The following is a 20079-nucleotide window of genomic DNA, read 5'->3' as shown; positions in this document are numbered from 1 at the left end:
AAGGGAGCGGGGGGCGGGGCCCAGCGTGAGGGGAGGGCGGGGCGCTGGGGGGGTGGGAGGGGGGTGGAAAATGGCGGCCCCAGGGGTATGGGGGGGATCTGAGGGGCTCAGGGTGTTGGTGACTGGCAGCTTTGCTTCCCTCAAAGGTCCCAGCCCCACTCGCTCGTCTTCAAAGTGGTCTTAAAATAAAGCGAAAAGCACGTTGGAAAAGGCAACCGTCCGCAAAGTAGCGCGTTAGTTCATCAGGGAGACGAGTCGTTACGTGCAGCTTAATCTTCCCACCTTCCCTCTTAAACTTAGCAAAAGCAACTAAACATTACGTTCCCATGGAGCAAATAAAAAGATAGATCAGTGCATACTAACAAAGTCACAACTGCGCTTAGTATGTGTGCATTTTTAAAGATATTCCTCTATTTCTGATTTTTTTTTTTTTTTTTTGTCCAGAAAATTGGTTTATTGTGTGGTTTTGGGGGTTGTTTTTATTATTTTTATGATTTTATTTTCCTGTCCTGGCTAGTTACAGATTCTAAAAATATATATTTTATATATATATATATACACACATATATTTATGTATGATATATATAAGCATATTTTTAGATCCCATGTGTACATTTCAAAGGTGTGCAGCCGTACCTTGACTATGCAGCTATACGGCAGGATTTGTCCAAGGAATTACTATTCAAAGACACCATTAATGCTCATTAATGCTAGTTAGTCCCTGTTTATTGTGTGAGCAGTTTGCCAGGAAGTCATCACCAGCGGGCTGCAGCTTGGATCACCAGGAGACCTCTCTGGATTTTCTGACAGGAACGACAGAAGCAAGAGGAGGGCTAGATGAATTATTCTGCTGTGCTACAGTTTGTGGGCCACAGGCTGGGCATTTGTCTCTTTGCAGATAATTTGCAAGATCCTAACCCCTTTGTTGCAGCAAGAGGTAATACGTACTAACTATTTAATGTAGTTTACAAACAGTCTAAACATCGCATTTCATGTAAAAAGGTTTGGGAAGATTTACTGTAATTTAGAAAACTTGGATTGTATGAAAAGCATCATGCAAGTACTCTTGGAGATCCTTGTGTACAGGTAGAAAACTAATATTTAGGTTATTACTGCTTATGTGCAATATATTAATGGAAATTAAAAATATTTTTTCCCTTGATTCTTCTGTAAGTTTTGAACAAAGTCTTGCAATATATTTTTCTGTTCCTTGACAGGTTTTTCTTCTCCAAGGATAAAGCCATGTCTGAAATGAGTAATAGTAACTTCAGTAAAACAACCAGTATTCAGCAAGCAATAGCTTCTTGTTGTGGAGCTATAATTACATCAGTATTTGGTAAGGCTTATTAAGCTTGCCACAGAGAGAATCTTTGCAAACTGATCACTCTTCAGTTCAATTCAGCAAGATGTCTGCATATATGTGGCTTATAAACTTCTGCTAACATGTTTAATAAGGGTGGTTTTAGATAGTTTTCTCATAATTCTTTTGTATTTTAAAAAACATGGTGGTTAACTGAAATCTTTCCTGTCCTTGGTAATTGTTAACCACTACTGAAAATAATAGTAATTTTAACTCTTTAATTCTATGTCTTTTGGTGTGGTAATTTATTGCCTGCCTTCTGAAAGTTTTCCGTACTTTCTGCTGTTTAAAAATAGATTTTAAATGAAGGTTTACAGTACAAAATGAATCCTGCAAGACATGCCACTGTGAAAGGTCCTCTTCATGTTACCACTTCAGTAGTAAGATCAATTTATTTGCTGTGGTGTCCTATACTGTTAAAGTATTTTATTGTTTGCTTTCCCTAAGCAGTTTTAAGGATAGCTTTTTGATAGTATTTCAAAATTCTGGATAATCTGGATACCCCCACCCCAAATCTTCCAAATTTTTATGAAATAGTATTTTACCTAGGACCTTGTCAAATTCATACTCTTTTTATTCTGTCATTATACCACGTGTCCAGTGATTCTAGGCAAATAAAACACATGCTAGAGTATTTGACCTAGCCTCCAGCTGCTGCTTAATAAAGTTGTAGATCCTGTGTTATATATGTCAATGCTATTGATATTTTGGATACCTTACAGACTCAGGTGGCACTAGCTGCTTGTACATAGGTAGCCGTGAGTCAATGTAATCAGGAGAGGCTGAAGAGTGGTCCAGCTGACACCGCAGTCTTCAATATCTCTGCCTGTAAAAAGATCAAGTTCTGGAGGGAAATCGATAAAATGTTCGCTAAAGCTTCATTTACTTTTCAATAGCTCTAAAGTTTTGGATCTCCTCTAGACAGAGGAAAGAGAATCACAAATTTAACATTTTTCCTTTGAACATTGCTATTAAAATCAGTTTAACAAAAAAGAATAAACATATGAAAAGTGCTGAAATATTTTACTGTAAAAATAAATAAATAAATAAATAAAAATAAAATGTTGTAATATTTTTTCCTACCATCACAGGACTTATGGTGCAATGACAGAATAATATGCTTGAGGCCAAAACCTTATCTTACATGCCTTGTGGTATACCATTTACAAACCATTACCAGTAGAGCATAATAGCACAACTTTTAACACTTTCATACAAGATGACACAATGGCTTTTCCAAGAGCTTTTTGTATCTCTAAAATTTGCTGTCAATGCAACTGTTAGCAAATTAGAAAAGATTTATTTAGTCACTTGCAAACACAGGATATATATGTAGATTTTGTTTGTTTGTTTGTTTGTTTGTTTCTGGCTTATTACCTTGTAAAACAGTTCTTTTTGTTGTTGTTGTTGTTGTTGTTTTTGTTTTTGTTTTTGTAGAAGTTCATGATGAGGCCTCTATAGCTTCTTTTCAGAGTATACAAGGTTTCTAAATGGCTCCTTTGTTTCATTTTAGTAACTCCTCTTGATGTTGTCAAAACTCGACTGCAAGCCCAAAGCAATCCATTCCCCAAAGGTAAATTAAAATGTGCTGTAATTGAGGACACTCTTCAATCTTTGCTGTTACACTTACCTGATAATTATAAAAATGCTGAGCAGCAGAATGGCTTCATTTGTTTCCAGTAGTTACATTTGTTTCTTCAGAGTCAGTGGAGGAAAAAAAAAAAAATACTAAAATTGTTAAAGAAAATATGTGCCACTGAAAGTGTCAAAACAGTGATAGTGGAAAAAATCTCATAAATATATATAATTTAAAACAGGCTATATTTTCTCTCTTCCTCAATATTCTCATTGTGGAAGAAATGTACAATTATTACTCAATTGAGGAAAAAAAATCTATTACTAAATAAGCCATATTTCATCAGAGGGCTTATATGATCATGATGCTATATCAAAGTTCCTCTCCTCCAGAATCCAAAGAGATTTGAAAAAGAGTAGTGAGTCTTACCACAGTCACTTGTCGCCTAGGTTCTTGATAGATTAATACATTGTGTACTCAAGGATATGCCAATGATTCCTACTATTTAATTATAATTAATAAATTACATTAAAAAGGAAAGGAGACAACTTCTGTGGAAGTTCCGTGTTGTATGTTGACATGAATATTTGCAGTCAGGATGCATGCCACTGTTGCTGCACTTCAGCAGATGGTAGTGTAACATAAACTTGTCTCCTTCTGCAAGTGCGAGCAGTTCCATTTAGTCTGGCACTCTGAGAAGTACATTTGTTTTCTCCTTTCTTTTACCTAGGTCATTGACATTGCCTTTCCAAAGTTATTTTGTTCCTGTTTGTCTAACCAGAAATAAATCTATCTTGCTACTGTATCCAGTTTGGAACTGCTGCTAAGTGAGAACAATCTTACAATTATTAACTATATTCTTATACACCATTTCATTAGGAAAGTGTTTTGTATACTCCAGTGGCCTTATGGATCATATATGTGTTTGTGAGAGTGGGGACAGCAAAGGCTGGTATAAGAAAAATGGGCATTTCAAAGGGACATTGGTAAGAACAATTCATTTTTATATTAAATTGCACATTGTAAACATTTTCTAAATGGCATACTGTAAATTTATTTATTTATTTTAAGTTCTAGTAGAACCTTTTATCATTTGAGAGGGTATTCATGCAGTTACACTGCGTAGTTTAGATAGCGATTAATGATACCTTCATGAAAATACAAATTCCTTTCATAAGACAAATAAGAGAGCAGCTGCACAGCATTCCTCACCCAGTACTGTCTCTAAAGTTTTATTTTCCCCATTTGAACTATATTGCTGATAGTTGCTGATTGCAGGTACTGATTGTCTCTACCTGTTTATGTCTCTTCTGTCTGTAGACTTCCCAGTATGCTCTTGAAATGAATGAATGATGCAGATAGTTTTTTAAAGTTAAGTTCATGTGTTAGGTTCTGGACCCACTGTAACTTGTAAGACTAGGACTTACCCAGACACCTGAAACAGAATTGATGTCAGTGATGTCGATGCTGCCTCATTAATCAACATTTTGTTTGACTATGCAATTAAATTAGGGATCAAGGATTTTTCAGAATTAAATATTTGAGAAGAATGAAATGTTCGTGAAATGTCTACTTGAATGGTTTTACGGTGTTTTTTTTTTTAATTAATAACTTGCCTGAAGCTTTCAATTAACTTTACTGTATAATTTTTAGAAAACCGCTTAGTTTTCTCACTGACATTATTATATGCCCAGTTTTGTTATGACAAGGTAATTCATGAAGAATGACTGTCATATCACTGGACTTCCTTTCATTAAAAAAAAAAAAAAAAAAAAAAAAAAAAAAGTAAATAACAGCAACAACAACAACAAAAAAAGTAAATAACAAGACCTGACCAATTATAAAGTAAAAAAAAAATGTTGTGGACATTGTCATTTGCCAACGCTAGAACTATAAAAATGTTCTGCTGTATTTGCCCATACAAGTATTAAGGTACATAAATAGGGTGCACAGGCACTGGATTTAGTTGCATTTTTTCTCCAATCTTCTATTTGTAACTTTCTGGATTGTCTATTTGTTGATTCTCCATTTATAATTATATTTATTTATATTTTATTTATGATTTACTTGTATTTGTGTATATATACATTTTATATATTTATAATAATTATTTATACATATGTTAATATTTAGCATATGTTTGATACTAACAGATACAGAATAAACAGAGAGAAAACAAGATACTAGTATACCTTTTTCTGAAATTTTCTTTCTCTAAAATGTCTTTTTTTGTCAAATTGTGTTAAGACCTTTGGGGTACCTCAAAGCTCCATTTTTTCAAGTCAGACTTGATAAATTGTCTCTGTTTTCACCATGCTCAGCTGACCTGTCCATCAAAGCTGTGTCCTCTAAAGCTCTTTGCCTTTTTCTTCCTTTGAGTCCAATTCAAAGTTGTTTTGTGGCCTGTCAGCTCTGTATCTTCTGAGGCCTTGTAATAAGGGCATACTGAGCATATTCTACTTCATCAAATCTCAGTTTCTTCCCCAAAAAAAGTTTAAGAATATTAGTTATCCTAATATTTGGAAGTTTGTCTTTTGAAGATGATTTTATTTGAATGTCCTTCAAAGTCCAGTGATTCTCTGCTGTCAGTGGATTGGGAAATGCATGGGACAGCTGTGATAATAGTTGTAAGCTTCCAGGTGTATTGTATAACATGTATATTTTGAAAATATTTTTTCGCCTTGTCAGAGAAAGCAAGTGTTGAAGAATCAGGAAAAGTGAATTTCTATTTCATACCTAGAAATTTTGTTATTTACTGAAAAAATATTTTAGTTGACTGGTTTGGGGGAGTTTCCATACATTGTTGCTGTGCTGTATTTGTTCTGAAAACAGCTTATTCACAGGGCTGTCAATAACAGACAAAAACTTTCTGCTTTGGCCCAGTAAAATTTGAAGGAAGTTCATAATTTCAAGCACAAATATTTCTGTTCACTTCAGTGGTACCATTTGTATAATTAAATTTGATAGCTAGCACAAGAAATTACAAAATTTTGATCCTAGAATGATAAGCAATTTTAGAAACATATTTTTAATAAAAGCTTTGCAGCTAATTATTATTCTTTGCCTGGTTATATTTTTTAGGACGCATTTGTAAAAATTATTAAAATAGAAGGAATTAAATCACTGTGGAGTGGACTTCCACCAACACTGTAAGTCGAATTTTATTTTTATTATTGATAAAAATTTATGGATTGTGCTGTCAAAGTTTACTTCATTTTCAGAAAAATAAGTGATTTTAAAACTTTGGTAAACATCTGGAGACAGTATAATTTTTGCCAGTTCTTGAAATTTCTCCTGGAAACCTCTTTGATGTATTTCCAGTACTTAAACAGGGACATCAGTCTTTTCATTCTGCCTTTTAGAAGTGGTAACCTTACTGTAACTATCCCCTTGACAGCATTAGCAAATCACAGGATCAAACATGATCATTAGAGAATGTTAGACTTTGACAGATATTTGCTGTCCTAGATTGTTACTGATGACCTGCAATAAGCAACACAGCTGTTTCCACAGACACTCCAGTCTTGTACCTCATTACCCATATTTACATTTTTTTAAAACATCTACCTTGAATCTTCTTGCAAATAACGATATTGTTTTTTTGTTTGTTTGTTTGTTTTCTGTCCAGCTTTGCCATGTAAAGTACTTTTCTCTCTACAAGAGCAATTTACGTATTTAAATATTATCAAGTCTCCACATGACCTTCTTTTTAGGACAAACAGCCTCAATCTGATTTGTCTTTTATTATTATATTAACCTGGTACAGATAGTAACTAAGACCTCTATAATTACGTCTTCCTCCATGAGTGATCCAAGAAAGTGGTCAAATGTAACGTGTATTAAAATTGCATCTTGTAAAACACTGAATGTTACTTAAGAGTCATCCCATTCCTAGTCACAGAACCTAGTGGAACACACTGGCACACTTCTTATTAAATCATAATTGTTGATTAAGATAGAGAAAACAGTCTTCCACTTGTTAAATGAATAAAAATGTAAGATTAGTGAGGTCCATAAGGTTTGTTATGGTGTTTTGCTTCTTATTCAGATCTTTCAATTCCATTCCTTTATTGAAACAGTTCTGAAGCTGACATGAAATACATTTTGGCAGATAATCCACCATCATTTTATTTATTTTTTTCCTAATAATGTGAAAAACTAGAAAACTAGGAAAACTAGGAAATTTGTGATTTTGAAACTGTGAACTAGAGGCAGTGAATCAAAGCTATGTAATTAATGCTTTTTCTTTATACATAACAGCTCACAGCTAAAAATTTGATTTCTTTTTTTCAGCAAAATATCCACACAAGATGGCTGACTTTAAGCTCCTGCTTTTTTTGTATTAATTTAAATTCCTTCTCTTTTATTTTAGAATAATGGCACTTCCTACCACAGTGATCTATTTCACCTGCTATGACCAACTGAGTGAAGCTCTGAAGTCTAGACTAGGAAAGGATAATGACCACATTCCAATAGTTGCAGGTTCCTTAAGCAGATGTAAGTACCCATCTGTTTAAAGCAAAAAATGAAATAAAATATCTGTACGCTCTTTTATTTTTCTCTTTCTTTTTAACAGCCCAAAATGACAATTGGGCTTGTACTGGTTTTATTTTTACTGTATTTGCTTTTATATTTTCTTACTTTTGTTTATCCTTTTCCCCATCTATTGTAAAAGTAGCTTGGGTCTTTTGGAGCTTTCTTAGAAACCTCTGAAGGTGTAGTTCCATATTCTACTTGTGACAGCTGTGAGAGCGAATGGTAGAATAACAACTGTTATGCTGGGGACCTTTGCAGGCTTGGGCCTGTGCGAACCTCAAGAGGTTCAACAAGGCCAAGTGCAAGGTTCTGCACCTGGGCCAGGGCAATCCCAAGCACAAATACAGGCTGGGTGGAGAATGGATTGAGAGCTGCCCTGAAGAGAAGGACCTGGGGGTGTTGGTGGCTGAGAAGCTCAACATGAGAAGAGAAAGCTCCAGGGAGACCTTACAGTGGCCTGCCAGTACCTAAAGGGGGCCTACAGGAAAGATGGGGAGGATTTCTTTGTCAGGGAATGGAGTGACTGGACAAGGTGTAATGGCTTTGAACTAAAAGAAGATAGGCTTAGATTAGATATAAAGAAGAAATTCTTCACTCGGAGGGTGGTGAGGCCCTGGCACAGGCTGCCAAGAGAAGCTGTGGATGCCCCATCCCTGGAGGTGTTGAAGGCCAGGCTGGATGGGGCTTTGGGCAACCTGGTCTGCTGGGAGGTGTCCCTGCGCATGGCAGGGGGCTGGAACTGGGTGATCTTTAAGGTCCCTTACAATCCAAATAATTCTATGATTCTATGAATCAAATATTTAAAGCAATGTGAAACTTGACTTTTTAATGTTCATGGAATATTAATAGTAAATCTCAGTTTTTAAACAGCTCACATTTCTCTCATTTTCAGTCGGTTCAGTTACTGTAGTGAGCCCCCTGGAGCTGATCAGAACTAGAATGCAGTATCGGAAGTTGTCTTACAAGCAACTGCACATGTGCATCAGTAGTAAAGTGGCGAGAGATGGGTGGCTTTCCCTGTGGAGAGGCTGGAGTTCTACTGTTCTGAGAGACGTGCCTTTCTCAGGTGGGGTTTATTTCAGGTGCAATATTGTGTTGTGTAAGACATATCTATTCATGATTACTTTAAGACTCTTTCTATTTTTTATGTAATTTTAATGGTTATCTTTAAGAAGGACTGAGATTTACTTGTTATCATTTGAGTGCTTTTTCTTTTTTTTTTTTTTGTGTGTGTGTTTGTGAATGCCAGATAGGGTTCTTTGTTACTTGCTTTTTATCCATATTCAGACTCTTTTTTCTCATCTTTAGCTTATGTAATGAACACTTTTGAAGACTTTCAGTAGGGTTATTTTTCTATTGTAGGTATAGTAGCTATTTCCTTATAGAGGGACATGCTGCATCTATGTGTTCTGATCCTTGATCCTGAAAACATGTACAAATACAGGGTGACACACTAGTGTCCTCAGACATTTTTGTTACCAAGATGAAATAGTTCGTATAACTGCTCCAAAAGAAGATGAAGCTAGAGCACAACTTGTTAGTGAAGCTTCAAAGCTGAAAGCCTAAAAGAAAAAGTCTGATCCAGAGCATAGCTAGTCTTATTCTATTCTTTAAGATAACTGTAACGGGGGAAATGGTAGTTTCTCCCATATTGTTAAAGCTCTGCTGTCTCTGGACCTACAGAGGTAACTGGACAAGACTGCTTAAGGACAGTGTTCCCAGCTGTTAATGTCAGCGGTGAGAACCCTTCCCTGTCAGAACACTTGTGGATCATCAAGCATCAGTTGTTTTCTGTTCCTCGGGAAGTATCAGGAATAACAACTTTGAACACTTTGTGTTGGCCCCCCAAAAAATGCTTCAAACCCATTTTTGGAGGCAGAAAACCCTTGAAGGATTTGTCCTGGTATCTTTGTTCTTCTTTGTTCTCTTATCTCATTCATAAAATAATCCAAAGTCTAATTTAATTGGTGATTCTAAACAGTCTGGTGGAGCACTCATTGGTTTGAACTCCTACGGGATTAGAGTACATTTAGATGCAGACCTTGAGAAAATTTTAAATTGGCTGTGAACAAAGCAACTGCATGATGAGTGGGGATGATTACTTAATTAAAAAGGACACTTAACTTAGTTCTGTTAACTCATTTAACTGTTATTTCAGCTGTTTTGTTTTCAGAATGAATAATACCCTGTTTTCTTTTGCTTTGTGATCTGTAGGAGTTTGAAAAATGAGCTTAGACTGTATTTCCTGCTTAAGGATGGTGGTCCTCAATGGGACTTAATTTAGCCTTTTGTCATAGGGGAGGCTTCTGAACCTGTGGCAACATGCTTTCTCTAAGGCTTAGATAACAGAATTCAGAATGCATCTGAAGCTTTTGCCTAAGGGGCTTCCTGTTCAATATTCATTTGTCATTTACTTGTTTTCCCTGTCTGCCAAGTGCATCATTCCTTTAGGCTCTTCTGCTAAGCTTCAGAAGGCAGCTCTAAAAATTTTCATCTCATTCCTGTTGTCTGAATTCAGGTAGACACTCTTGTTCTCTTACTGATTTTTGTCTGTATCAACATGGCAGGAGCCAGTCAGCCTTTATTACTTTTAACAGAATGGAAAGAGCACTACAGTGATGTGTGTGTGTTCTTTACAGATTCTTACATCCATGCCTGCTGTCCTTCCAGCACTCCAAAACCTCTCCACTGATTTTAAGTCAATCTCCATGCTGCTCTGGCATTCACTTAAAGCCAGCAGGCACTTGTCTGTGCCCAATCCTACATAGGCCCTAGTGGGATGCTGGAGAGGCAGAGGCATATGTTAGCATGCAGCTACTGCCTTTTAAGTTAAGGATTATCATTAAAGAGCCAGGAATGAGCAGGCAATTTGGTGCATGAGTGAAGGAAAATGGATTTTGTTTTAATGCCAACATTAAATGCCACAAAACTCTGATGACATAAAACTATGGGTGTTTAATCTTGATTAATGCCATTTCAAAACCTATTTTCTAATCATTTTTTTTCCTTATAAGTACTCTCTATGCAGTCAAGGTGTGCTCCCCCACTACCTTCAGTCATAGCACTTTTCTTTGAGTGATATACCAACAGCAGGCTCCTGGTGTTTTTACAGCACAGTCTGTGCCTTTGCTGCAGTTTGCTCAAGTTAGCTTTTTCTAGAGGAATTAAAGCCAGTGTAACAATTTGTATTAAGAAAGAAGCTGCTCTTTGAAAACACTCAGGTAGCACAGAATGACCATACCAACAGCACAGCATGATTAGAACCCCACTGTGTTCTAGCCCGAGTGTGAATGATATGTTTCAAGAAGGTTCCCTGGACAGCTAGCTGACTAAGTAAGACTTAAGCTGTGGATGTCCATACGCACAAGAATTGGGTTAATGATAATAGTTTAGTCATTCATCAAGCAATGTTGCAGAGAACATAAATGTGAAAGGTATGCAGGGAAGGGAATCTTGCAAGTGCTCAAAGGCTTGGATTTTGACAGTTTATACTAAATTAGGGTTACATACATTTCACTAGCAGGTTTTCCTCAAACCCTTCTGAGATACCACTTACGTTTGCTTTTGCAAAACTTTGGAGGCTTGTGGTTTCCACAGCAAGGAAATACTTTGATATATCTCTGCTGCCACCACCTACAGAACTCAGTGCTGAACGAGGCACAGCCACCTTTCAACTGCAACTGTCATTTGTAGCATTTATTTAACCAACTGCAACCAGGAATCAGCTCAGTAGCATCTGCATTCTAACTGAAACTCAAAGTAGAAAGAGTGTAGTTTATTTCATCAGAACAGAAACAGATGTTCTTCCTAGAAGTTGCGCCTCAGAATGCCTCTGTGAGGACTTTCAAAGGCAAGCCTCCCCTTAGTGATTCCAGAGAGCAAAAACTTATTTCCTGCTTGTGCCAAATGAAATGCTATACTCTGTGTCTCAAGAGTATGAGACAGCCCTGAGGAACCTTTCATCTTGTATGAAACACGTTTTTGCAGAATTAGTGAGATCTATGAAATGTGTAAAATATCCCTGAATACATAGGAAATAATCAGAAACTTACTTGTCGATTCATACTAAATCACATTTACAAAAAAAATGTTATATGAGTTTTGCAGTGCTCGTGTTAGATTGTATTAAGGTAGGAGTTACTTTATAGGAATGACAAAATGATCAGGGTAATTTGAATTATATGAAGAAATTTGGAATATGTGTATATTCCAAAGGGAATCCCATAATGGGAGCTGGGGGAGCTATCAATGGATTGTAACAGAGAACACTTTTAGTTTGTTTTCAGCTTTTGTTTCTCTTTGTTCCTGTTGTCACAGTAGAATTCTTGCATCTTCAGTCAGTAAAAGAATTGTACTGAATTTCTGTGTTTGAGATACCAATGTGCTGTAATGCAAGGTTTGTTTGTTTGTTTGTTCATTTGTTTTATAACCATAGCAATGTACTGGTATAATTATGAACGCTTCAAGAAGATGATGTGCAAGAATCTTGGTGCACACGAACCAACATTTTTTATTGCTTTTACTTCTGGGGCAGCATCTGGCTCTGTAAGTATGTCTTTTTGTTTCTAGTTCTACTCTTATTATTGTTGCTGATAAGCTATTTATAGTTGGTATGGTTTTGCATGGTTCTCTCAGAAACTACATTTGTTTTGGTGTTTAAACACACATGGCCTGGCATTCAAGTTGATTAGGTATATCTGAATAATTTATAATGTTCTGAGATACAAGACTTCAATAATATCAAGTGCTAGGAATAATAAATCTAGTTTTAACATGTGTATGGTTTAATGTAATTTTAATTAAATTTCAATTGCTGGGGATATAACATTAAAAACTGTATATTTTTTCTTAATAGATTGCAGCTGTCATAACTCTGCCATTTGATGTAGTGAAAACACATAGGCAGACTGAACTTTGGGAGAGTGAGACCTTAAAAAGTAAGGTGCTGTTAATTACGTTGTTACACAGCTTTCTCAAACTGTCTTCAGCCATGTTTGTTGTTGAACACCCATAATTCTCTTTAGTTCAAATTGCTCAGCAATTTCTGTAGAACTGTTTAATAATAATACTTGTGTTCGATACATTCAATGAAGCTGGTTCTCTTAGCAATGGTAAAGAATTAAAAAATAAAACATAATATTTAGGTATATGGATTTTTGGTAGGAATTTTAAGTATTTCTCTTCTAAAGTTTATTTAAAAATTCTGTTACTAGGCCTTTTTTCTTTTCCAAATTCTTACACCTTATAGGATAATTTTTATCTCCTAGGATAAATACAGTATCTTATCAATGACAGAGAGTAGGAAGAAGGTGCAAATAGAGTACCATGTATATGTAATGTATATGTATATGATGGTATAAAATACACACACAAAAATCTAGAACTATCATAGTTAGTCAGACCAACTGCAAATTTGTATACATTTAAGTAAGTTATTTATAAATAGGGAAAATCTTCATTTAAAAAAAAAATCATATCATCAGTGCTCTATTGAAAAAGTGTTTTGAGTAGATTAAAATAATTGAAAAAATATTTTCAGATTCACTATCAGTCAGTAATAGAAAATAAAAATAGTACTGGAACTCTTATGAGCAGTTTATTTCAGAACAATATTCTTTAATTAAACTACAGAGAGAAAGTTCTCTGCTCAGGTTCTGTATTTTTTACCTTCTTTTTGTGTGATTTCAAATAAATTAATTTTGAGAGCGTTTTAGTGACTACTCCAGCAGCTCTAAAGATTTTTTTTAATGTGTTTAGTAGAGCATCACTACATTTTCTAGCAATTCAAGCAAGTTGTATCTAAAAACTTTTTTTTTTTTTCCATTATTTGGGACCTGAAACAGAGGACCTTCCAATAATGTGAAAATGCATTAGATCGTGGCTTTAAGATTAAATAACTTTAAAAAGACTGAGTAACCAAACATTAGTTTCTGCTTAGAAACTAATTTAAAGGCCCTAGTTCAGAAAGATGTCATGAAAACTTACTGTTCACATTTTAACATAAGGTTTCATTCTCTTGGGTAAATTATTTGTTTCTGGTGTACTTCTTGAAAGACATGTTTCTTTTGCAGAATTATCAAAGACCAATAAAAAATAAATAAATTGTTACTGGGTTTCAGTTTTTCCCTTGTGCTGATGAACATAAGAATTCATTGGTAATATCACTTTGAATCACAGGTAGCTGTCAAATATTTATTAGGCTGATATTAACTAGATATACGTTTTAAATCACAGTGTGGTTAGCTATGATTTGTACTGGTTAAGTTCTTTCCAAGTCCAGTTGTTAGAGTTGGATGCTGACTATGCATCTACATATTGTTTCTTTATGGCTGCAAAAACATTTTGCAGCATTCTATGAAATCATTTTAACTTTCAGCCAGGGAAAAAACAACAACAAAACAACAACAACAAAAAAGAACCTTTGCTACTTTTATATTACAGATCAATGAAAAAAGCATGTGCAGAGTGAAATAGCAAAAAAAAAATATAATAATCCTTCGTTGAAAACAGTTGCATATGTCTACAATGCAGTGGTATTGCTGCAGTTATGTTGCTTATGGTATCTAAATTAGCTCTACAAGGGACTGCAATCCACCTCTTATAGACTTATACTTTCTTAAACTCAACATTTTTTAGGGATTTTATTTTTGTAAACTTAGATGTAAAATGTAGTGTCCTAGGCTTAATTATTATACTCATTCTTATGATATATTCTTATTATGTTAATTCTCAAAACTTATCTTTAGATTCAGTTTACCGTAAAATGTAAACTGTTTAAAAACCATATTTAAAAATCTGGATGACAATGCTCTTTTAGCTGCATGTATAAAGGGACATAGAGAGGGACTGGCTCATGTGAAACCTAGGTAACTTTTCTCAGCACTGTCAGTTACTCTAGAAAGGGATATTGTCTCTGTTTGTGTATTTTACCCTAGGCATTAGTACATTTTTTTCGATGTCATGCTATTTTGATTTGAATATTATAGGAATAATTATACTGTATGAATTTAAGATCCTGTATAAATAGTATGGATAAAATTAACATAAGATAAACTAAACCTAATCACTACATACTGAATACTGTCTCTGATAATACTACATACTGAATTGACTGTCTCCGATTTTTAAAAATATTTTTCTGTTTGATTCTATGTGTTATTTAATTCATTGTTTTGTTGTACTATGTTGAGTTCCACAGAGTGCATCAACCTGGGCAGTTATGAGGAAAATTGTCGCTAAAAATGGGATTGCTGGATTATTTGCTGGTAAAAACTTTTGACATCTTTCTAAAAAACAAAACAAACAAAAAAAAAAAAAACAGACAAGAGAGATAGCATTTTAATTAACACATCATTGTTAGATGTTAACATGCACAAAATACGTTTCCTTCTCTTTGAACACTGTCAGTTATGAAATAGATAGTGTATATAAAGCAACACATGCATACCCACAGAGAATTTTGTTCCTGTCTTCCCCCATTTCAGGATGCAGGGCTTCTTGAACCTTTTTTTGTCCTACCTGACAGGTCAGTAGCCTCTGCCTGCCCCACGCAAGCAGTAGATTTGCACTGCTGCTTGTGGGAGGGCACAGAGTCTGCCCCTGGGGCCACCTCATCTGCACAAGAGCAAAGCAGCCCTCAGGTCAGGCTGCTCCACCTCTGTGGGGAGACAGAAAGGGCAGAGAAACGATGCACCTGCGTCAGGCAGGCCACACAGGATGGCAGAGGTGAGGTCGGAGTATTTTGACAGTGGTAATGCCTCTGTCAGTAATGTTGGTATGTTGAAGAATGCAGACACGCAGAATCCCAGTTCTACAGTGCTATACTATGGAATCAATACATTATGACCCCTAAATCGTACTAGTGATCGACTGAAAACAAATGAGAATGAATACTTTCTTTTCTGGGCAGGTATTGGTCCACGGCTGTTTAAAGTTGCTCCTGCCTGTGCCATAATGATCAGCACATATGAATACGGGAAGTCTTTCTTTAGTCATTTAAATGAAAAATCAAACCAACATCCTTAATTCTCCTTCATCCAACTGAGAAGTCAAAACATATGGTGAAACTTGTGCCAAATCTGAATCGGTCAAGGCATCTTTCTGCCACTACATTTGGTACCTAAATGCAACTTTGTTCATTTCTCGCCCCCCCCCCCCCCCCCCTTTAGGACTAAGAAAAATACATGATCTGGAAGCTGTCATTGAAAATGCTGTGACTTCTTTTGCACTAGAGCGAAGAAAAAAGAGGTGTTGTGACAGTTCCTCATTGATAGTTAAAAGGGGAAAAAACACTCTTCATCATTGTGGACAGGATTAACAACTGCCACTGTTAATTTTCAATCTGATTAAATATTTTGCTGGATACTTAAAACAGCGTTTATAAAATATTTAGGCTTCCATTGTATGAATTGGTTATCCTGCTGTAAGAAGGTCAATACAGAATGAATTCAATAAATGCTCACTTATTCTTGGTTAATATGTGTTTAATTTTGTGTATGTTTATTTGAAGCTCTGTATTTTGTGTAAATGCATACTTTGCAGTCTTCTCAGATTCATTTAAAACAGAAAATGCTTTAGGTCAAATTGGAAAAAAATACACAGTGCCTATTAGAAACCCAGAGAGCATGGTGAATATGCTGACAGGTGCTGCATTGACCTTTTAGTTTAAGATGATATTTGTAGTGTGTGCACAACCTAGGAAATTGAAGCACATGCAGGCACTGAAGCCAGCTGCCTGTACAGGTGTTGGGGAGGAATACTCCTTCGCATTTGTGACCTGTGATAGCTTGCACATTTCACAAAGATTTAAGACAGAGGCAGGCTCCGTTCCCCAATATGCCATTTGCCTGGGCTCACCTGGTTTTGAAGACCAAGTTTGCTGGTAAAAACACATGTGGTTCAACACCTGTTTCATTCAAGTGTACATCCACCTGAAGGCAGTTTCCCAGCTCTGGCTAGGGTGCATAGCACACACAGCACATGAACTGTTGCAGCCTCTCCCTTGTGAGTAGGCACTTATGGAATCAGAACTTCTTGCCTCCTCAATGCCCCCCTCCTTTCTTCAATGCCCTTTCAGTATAAGTGCTTGATATTTATTTTATTTACTTTTTGCATATTTCTATGTGCTTTACTGAATAAATAGGTGTCAGTCTTACTCGGTTATGAATAAAGTATCCCAGTGGGTGTTTGGCCTTCATGAAAATTCAGCACACGCTGAAAAACGCTTTAGTAGTAAAGATATTAGGTACAAAGTTTACAGCATATGATGCAGACAAGAGGTACTGCCCTAGGAGAGTTTGACACTGTTACCCTATTGTGATTTCCAAAGTACTTTTAGGCCTTATTTTGAGTTTCTAGTAGAAGAGAAAGAAAGCAGTAACAGCAGATTTTGGACCACACAGCAACAAAGTCTCCCTGTTTTCCAGAAAGAGAATTTGCTGCAAGCCCACTAGTACTGTAGTTTGCCAATGGTCTTATTTTGTTTGATTAAAACAGAGACAAAAACTAGTAATTAGCGATGATACAAAATGTTTAATTTACATGCAACATTTATGGAACATCAAGGCAACAAAACATACGGTTTTGGCATTTTTTCTTTTTTTTTTTCTTCTTTTTTTTTCTGAAAAATGATTCATGTTTAGAACTGAGAAAGACACACACAACTGATTTCCCATGCACAAAGCGACACCCAGAAACTCACAGTGGTGTCAGACTACATAAAAGACTTCAGTTAAATGACACATGAATTTCACACCAGTAGCTCCAAGAAAAGAGCCATCAGCTAACATGACTAAAGATCATGATAATAGCCCCCTCCAAAATACTGATGAAGTGGGAGAAGTGTTTAACAGCAAACAAGACTGATTAAATCACTACACCTTGATGTAGTATGTTAACTTCTGGAATCCACATTCCCTCATTGTACTTGTAGTAAAAAATGCAACTCTAACTTACAAATTAGTATTTAATAATGTTACTCAACTGCCATGAGAGAACATGTACTTAATGCAATAACCAAAGAACAGTTACATGAAGTAATGTACATTCTGACAGTGTATGAAAGGACTTAATAAAGTTTATTACAGAGAAATTAACTGAGTGGGTTCACGAGGGCTTGAAAGACAAGGCCTGTGGAATTTTCTAAGCTGCTTTAAACTTTTCCATTAAAATGGCCTCTGCATTCGCTTACCCATCATGGATGCAGTAACCTCCAGCACTGTAGAACTACAGTTGAGACAAAGCATCTTGAACCTCATGCAGTTAAATCCAACAGTGCCTTGAGTTCCAGAGAAATGAAGCCCCACACTTACAGAGGCTGTATGTTTCCTGCAGTTTTGGTAACAGTAAGAATGAATTCTCTCTTTCAAGCCCATTCTAAGAAGACCAGACTGTTGTAGTAGTGCCAAGGTACCATTACAAGAGGCAAATCAACTAAAACCATACAGAATGTAGTGACATACTGTAAACATCCGAGAGTAAGCAATTAAAAATCTGTCTTGTATTGCAGCTACTCATGTAAACAATTTATGAAACTTCTTTGGCACAAAAAAAGCATTTTCCCTAGCACTTATAAATACAACATACTTACATGCACTTAAGTTTCTTTTAAAAAGTTACTAATCATATTGAGAAGCATTACCTTGATTAGCAAAATTCTTAGATAAAGGATCCATTGTATCTTACAAAGAATTAAGAATATAGTTTGCAATTCAAAAATTAATTTGCAAACTTCAAAACTGTCGGGTAATCTGGAAAGTTACTTTCACTTAAAAAATGTTGCAGGCTTTTTGTATCTGTAATTTAAATAAATGGCAAATCATTTGAGAAAACGGACTTAAATAAGATTTGCTGTATTACCTAATCAAGGAAAATACCTATTGCACTACTACAGGAATGAGAAAAACCTTTAACATGAGAATACCATTACATTGTCTTTGTTTCCCCTTTTTCAGTCTCCTTGGGATCTTGCCGATAAATGTATGATCCAAATTTCCCAAGGTGCTAACCCCACCATCCTTAGTCCCTCTCTTTCTAGCAAGGCCAGTAAGCCAAAAAATTCCTCATAGAGTATTATTTGTAAGCCAGGTCACTCAAAAGCTTGAAATTTAGCAAGTTTCCTCAATATTTACAAATTACTAAGTATGATTGATTTAGATGATCAACTTGTATTTGTTATTCTCATGCAACTTTAAGAATTACTAAGAGTGTTTCAGTGTGATTCTTCAGTGCGATTCAGACATCTTGTAAGTGCCATGATGCTAATAAGAATGCAAAATCTAACATTGAATCAACTTGAGAAGAGCTCTTGGCAGGTTAAATATGCTATTTGAGGTCCTATGCAACATACACAGATGAAAAGATGGATTTTTAAGTAAAATATTTGCCTACAAAGACTGGCATTAAGGATTCCCTGTGTTTTCTGCAAGAGTTAATATTTAAAGCACTGCAGAGAAGCACTATGGCTATAGTAGGGCCAGGCTGTTAACCACTGCAAGGAGAAACAAAGGTCATGGCAGTTAAGTAGGGGACTGATTTCCAACTGCTTCATTTTAAAAATCAGCCAAAAGTGTCAGAGTATATGCCCTGTACCTGACTGAAAGTTTTAAATAATTCAAGACTAAAGCAGAAAATCTGAAAAAGTCCTCTGGCAGGAAAAAAAAAAAAAAACAAACAACAAAAAACTTGAATGAAAAGAGAATTTGTGAATTAAATTGGTAACTGTGAAAAAAATAAATAAAGCAGCTTATTTTTAACTTAGAACTAGCAGTCTCATTGCAAGTCGTATTATAGAACATAAACCAAATGTGTATAACACAAAGCTCTTTCTGTTCGTGTGCATCTCAAGATGGTGTTAAGCCTGGACTCGTCATCTCTGTTGTGGGACTCGCAAGATATTCACTTGATTTCAGACTTGTTAGAGATTTGTAGCTTGCTACTGAAGTAAGAGAGCCACAAAGGCCAAGCAACGATGGAGTGTCCTCCTTCCCTGTTAAGGAAAACACAGATTAATCTAATCATTACAGCACAAGATGATCTGACCACAAACAAAAAGGGAATAGGAAAAAAAAAAAAAATAATAATTTCATCTAAACTGTTACATGTTCCTGCTTCAGCACATGCATTCATCACAAATGCAGTTAAGGAAGAGATGTTATTTATACCTTCCCTATCCATGCAGAACAGAGATTTGCATTACAGGCTGGGCTGGTCAGTCTACATGGTGAATAGAAATTACTAATTCAAGAATTGGCTTTAATTGAGTACATTATAAATGGAAATGATATTACTAATACAGTATCAGTACTAGAGATCTAATTTTGAATCCCTGGAAAAGCGTAGAATTATCTGGAATCAGAATGTATTTTTTTCACAAAACAAAATGTTTTTGTTCTTAGTAATTTGATGTGAATTACACTCCTGACACTGGAAAAAGCCCTGCAGTGTAAGAGTGGCAGTGCAAGCATCTACCCTGTCATCCAAACACACTTGACAGTTAACAAGAAACATGCTTAAAAGGTATGTGTGTACCAGACAATTCCTTCCTTCTCAGAATAGCCATTTAAGTTGTAATTTATTAGCTGAGCTGGCACAAAATAAATAAATTGAT

The 20079-nt window shown here is 35.7% G+C and overlaps 2 protein-coding genes across 5 annotated transcripts in view; one reads left to right on the top strand and one right to left on the bottom strand.

The window, feature by feature from the left end:
• The first annotated feature begins 67 nt into the window (after positions 1 to 67).
• On the top strand, positions 68 to 17452 carry SLC25A40 (solute carrier family 25 member 40). Of its 4 annotated transcripts, none has more exons than XM_084508453.1 (12): positions 68 to 382; positions 741 to 937; positions 1218 to 1336; positions 2874 to 2933; positions 3816 to 3922; positions 6018 to 6085; positions 7309 to 7433; positions 8365 to 8538; positions 11908 to 12017; positions 12328 to 12409; positions 14671 to 14737; positions 15382 to 17452. In XM_084508453.1, exons 3-11 carry the CDS (start codon positions 1243 to 1245, stop codon positions 14709 to 14711), a joined length of 861 nt encoding a protein of 286 aa, XP_084364579.1. In that variant the 5' UTR covers positions 68 to 382; positions 741 to 937; positions 1218 to 1242; the 3' UTR covers positions 14712 to 14737; positions 15382 to 17452. The 4 variants fall into 4 exon arrangements, with proteins under 4 accessions (XP_084364579.1, XP_084364577.1, XP_084364576.1 ...); XM_084508451.1 differs by having other exon boundaries at positions 97 to 382; positions 811 to 937; positions 14663 to 14737; XM_084508450.1 differs by having other exon boundaries at positions 97 to 382; positions 14663 to 14737.
• Positions 16984 to 20079, bottom strand: part of RUNDC3B (RUN domain containing 3B) — a 51126-nt gene continuing 48030 nt past the window's right edge. The window contains exon 11 of the mRNA XM_084508449.1: positions 16984 to 19458. Coding sequence (XP_084364575.1) covers positions 19313 to 19458 — 146 coding nt within the window. The 3' untranslated portion in view covers positions 16984 to 19312. The remainder of the gene's footprint in view (positions 19459 to 20079) is intronic.

Source organism: Aythya ferina (genome assembly GCF_964211825.1).
Source record: "Aythya ferina genome assembly, chromosome: 2".
Classification (NCBI taxonomy): Eukaryota; Metazoa; Chordata; class Aves; order Anseriformes; family Anatidae; genus Aythya; species Aythya ferina.
Note: the sequence above shows the minus strand (reverse complement) of the source record. Positions and strands in the feature narration are given on the sequence as shown.

Bases quoted from the DNA above. Each gene is read 5' to 3' on its own strand.
- SLC25A40 (XM_084508451.1), top strand. From the start codon at position 1,243: ATGTCTGAAATGAGTAATAGTAACTTCAGTAAAACAACCAGTATTCAG. The intron at 1,337-2,873 runs GTAAGGCTTATT...GTTTCATTTTAG, and splicing joins TATAATTACATCAGTATTTG to TAACTCCTCTTGATGTTGTC. The intron at 8,539-11,907 runs GTGGGGTTTATT...TTATAACCATAG, and splicing joins GAGAGACGTGCCTTTCTCAG to CAATGTACTGGTATAATTAT.